The following is a 3574-nucleotide window of genomic DNA, read 5'->3' on the forward strand; positions in this document are numbered from 1 at the left end:
TACGCGTGCAGAAATTATTCCCTGCACATTTTGGTTTTGCTCGTTTGGTTCATTTTTTTGTTTTTACCTTTGCTCCTTGACTAGGCATAACACAGCACGACTTGCATTTAAATAGTTCCGTTTAGACACCCCTTTATATATTTACTTACGGTGGGAATGAAAGAAGGAAGGACAGAAGGGAAGGAAAAGCGAAGAATTAAGTGATTGTAGCCCGGGGTGTATATTCATGCCCGTCAGTTTCTCTATTCCCCTCACTTTTTTTTTGGTTTTACAGAATTTTAAAAAGATGAAGTAAACAATGATCATTATTATCATCATTATTATTAACAGAAAGAAAAGTCAGGGAATTGTTCGATTTTTCTTTTGTCCCTGCTTCTGCTACTGCTGTTTCTGAAGCCATTTTGGTTTACTCCAGAGCACTCTACGTGAAGTATGGGTGACGGAACACAGGGAGAGGAGGTATGGGAGAAGAAGGCATAAAGAAAGAGAGAGAAAAAGGTAAAGCCGAGTGATGAGAAAGTAAGTAAGAGAAGAGAAAAATAAAGGGAAAAATAACATGATAAACGTTGCGAGTAATGTGTTTGTGTGAGGAGGAGAAATATGGATGAATGCTACGTGTGTGTGTGTAGGGGAGGAAGGGAATAATAAGGCAAAGAAAATAGTTATAAAAAGGAGTTGATGAGCCTGTCGTTGTCTCACACCGCCAACTCGAGTGACAAAAAAAAAACAACAGTAATGGTTAGGCAAGGCGGCAACAATAAGGCCAATCTTTGTTGTTATCGTTGCCTTGTTCGCGCTATGTCCTCTTCTTTATTACCGTACACTATTTAGACCCTCGTTTATTACCCCTCATTGATTTACATCGGTGCCCAATAAACGTACTGCCTTTTCCATTGCTGTACAAATCTTTTTTGTCCTTTTTTAGTGATTTTTTGTTTTTGTTTCTCCCCCTTCTATGGCTGTTTTTCCCCTTCTAGGGTTCACTTTTTTTCACATTCGTGTGGAATGCGGAGTAGTGGCAAGTGACGTATAGAAGAGAGGAAAGGGGAAAAAGAGGCGTAACACGGAAGCGAAACTCGTGTGTGTAGGGGGAGGGGGATGAGGAGAAAGGGAATCTGTCAGCTGATTTTTTTTTTCATAAATGAATTGTTCGCTTGCTGTTTTTGTTTGTCTGGTATATATGTGTTTATATATTTATGTATTTACGTATATGTGTGTGAAAACGAAGTAAAATGGTGGGTGGACAATGAGGGCGGCCGTGGGGGTTACCCAGAGGTCCTGATTGGTGGTGTGGTGCATCAATAAAAGATGGGGATGGGCGGCTGTAAGTCCGTTTCTTTTTTTTTTTTCAAAAGAAAAGGAAAGGGGAAAGCGGGACGCTACGCACCATGCAAAGTGCAACAAACGCCCCTTGTCGCCGTAGCCTTATATCCATTCCCCTGATACTATAGAAAGCGGTGTAATATATATATATATATATATGAACATGTTGCTGGTGTGAAGATCCATTCCCCTCCCGCTTACATACATCTGCATGTTTTTGCGTACGTGGTTGAATCCTTCTACGCTGCAGAATATTCAACTCCCACATTTGTCGGTAGTTGTTACGGCATTTTTTTTTTTAAAAAAGGATTTGTGACTGCAGTGTGATTTTGTGTTCAACGGTTAACACATTATTGTTATTGCTATCACCGTCTATATATACAAGTTTTTTTTTTTGTGTGTGTATGTGTGCCGCTTATAGTAGTAAATTCTTTTACCTTTTCTATTTATTTTCCAGACCCTTTCACATTTCTATTTCTGCATTTTCTTATTAAGAACAAAATAAAATTACTTTGGTGCTTGCTTTACATTCTTTTTTCTTTTTGTGGTGCTACATTTTGCCTTTGCGTGCGTGATTCTGTAAGGTAATTTCCAGAAATGGTCGGGGTTAAATTGAGCGAACTCGATCCCGAGGAAGACGGAGGTGAGGTGTTTTTTTTTTTTTAAATCGCAGACTTCATCTTTTTGTGTGATGCTTTTGTTGTAGCCATGAAATGACGTCCCACATTACCATTCTTTTTTGTTTTCACATGATCGGTAGAAGAGGAGAAATCGTTCTTTTTTTTTCCTCTTTTTCACTAAACAGTTTAATTCGGTGGAGGACGAGAGGGTCATATATGTCTTTGTGTATGCGTGTTTTTTTTTTTGTTTCGGAAGGAAGCAAAATCAAAGTAATAAGAGGATAGAAACTTTTCATAGGCAAACAAAGGAATAATAATAATAATAATGATAGTAAGAAGGTGAAGGAGCAAAGGGATGCCTTCACCTTCGTTTGTTTGCCGATTTTTCAGTATTCACTCATTCGTTCACTCATTCTTTTCTTTTTTTTTCTTTTTCGTACCCACACGCCGTTGTCTTTTGCACTGCCATCGTCATCCCTCCGGTGCCTTATTTTTATATTTTTGGCACGCTTCTCCTAATTGCCCGCTGGTCCATAACCCGTGTTCAACGCTTTATACTTTCAACTGACCTGTTGTTTGTTCTTTTTGTGTGTCATTTGGTTTTGTTTTTCTTCTCTTTTTGTTTTTTTTCTTTTTCTTTGTTTTTTTCGTGTGTGTGTGTGTGTGTGTGTGTTATGAGCGGTAGCGTGGCCACGCGCGGATATGTTGCACGGTTCGGTTGGAAATGAGCAGCTGTAATCGCTCTGAGAGGTGTTTATTTTTAAAAGGTTCCGGTAAAGTGCGGGCGCCACATAAATGTGGACACTTTGCGTGGTGCATGTAATTTCTACGTTCCATAAGGGAGACAGGAGAACATGAGCAACGGCTGTGAAGACAGAAGGGAAATCAATAAGCAACAACAGTAGCAACTAAAAAGAAAGAAGAAAAAAGAAAAGAAAACAGTAGCAATAGAAAAAACAGTAATCCAACTGTGCAAACATTTGTGTGCACTACATTTTTTTTTTTTTGCACACCTCGTTTTTTTTTTCTTTCGCGTCTCTTCTTCCATCTTTTTAGCGAATTTTTATTTTTGTTTGGTGAGGAGGGGGAGGGTGAAGTGGACGGGTTCATATGAAGTGGGTAGCAGGGGATGACATGAAGGATGTGGTATTTTTTTTTATATTTTTCATCTTTTCAGTTTAACCACACTTCTGTTTTACTTCTTTGCCTCCCCCGTTCCTCCCCTTCTTTTACCTTTTCATTTTTTTTAAAGTCTTAAAAAAAATAATCTTTCACTCGCGTGTAGAAGGGTACTGGCGCTTTTTTCTTTATTATTGTGAGGGAAATTTTTGTTCTCTTTTCGTTATTTTCCCCTGTTTTTTTTGTTTCTTTTTGTATCATTTAGATATACTTTTTCAGTGAGTGGTGCCCCTCTTGTCCTTTTTTTTAAAAAAATTTTGGCCTGCCGACGCACCCCTAAAAAATGTGCTGAATTTCTCCCTTTTTCACTTGAAGACGCACTTCAAAAGGGGGGAAAAGAAGTGACGGCACTTCGCCAGAGAGTCTCATCACTGAGTTGTGTGTCTATGTATATATTTATCTATTTATTTTCTGCTTGTTTATTAAATAAATAAATATATATATATATATAT

The 3574-nt window shown here is 38.2% G+C and overlaps 1 pseudogene across 1 annotated transcript in view; it reads left to right on the forward strand.

Moving 5' to 3' along the window:
• TEOVI_000084300:pseudogene overlaps positions 1-115 on the forward strand; it is a 488-nt pseudogene extending 373 nt beyond the window's left edge. The window contains exon 2 of the mRNA in view: positions 1-115. This exon is cut by the window's left edge and continues 17 nt beyond it. Within this exon, the coding sequence occupies positions 1-115 (115 nt within the window).
• Positions 116-3574: the final 3459 nt, after the last annotated feature.

The sequence above is a fragment of the Trypanosoma equiperdum genome (genome assembly GCF_001457755.1).
Source record: "Trypanosoma equiperdum strain OVI genome assembly, contig: ctg_246, whole genome shotgun sequence".
NCBI lineage: Eukaryota > Euglenozoa > Kinetoplastea > Trypanosomatida > Trypanosomatidae > Trypanosoma > Trypanosoma equiperdum.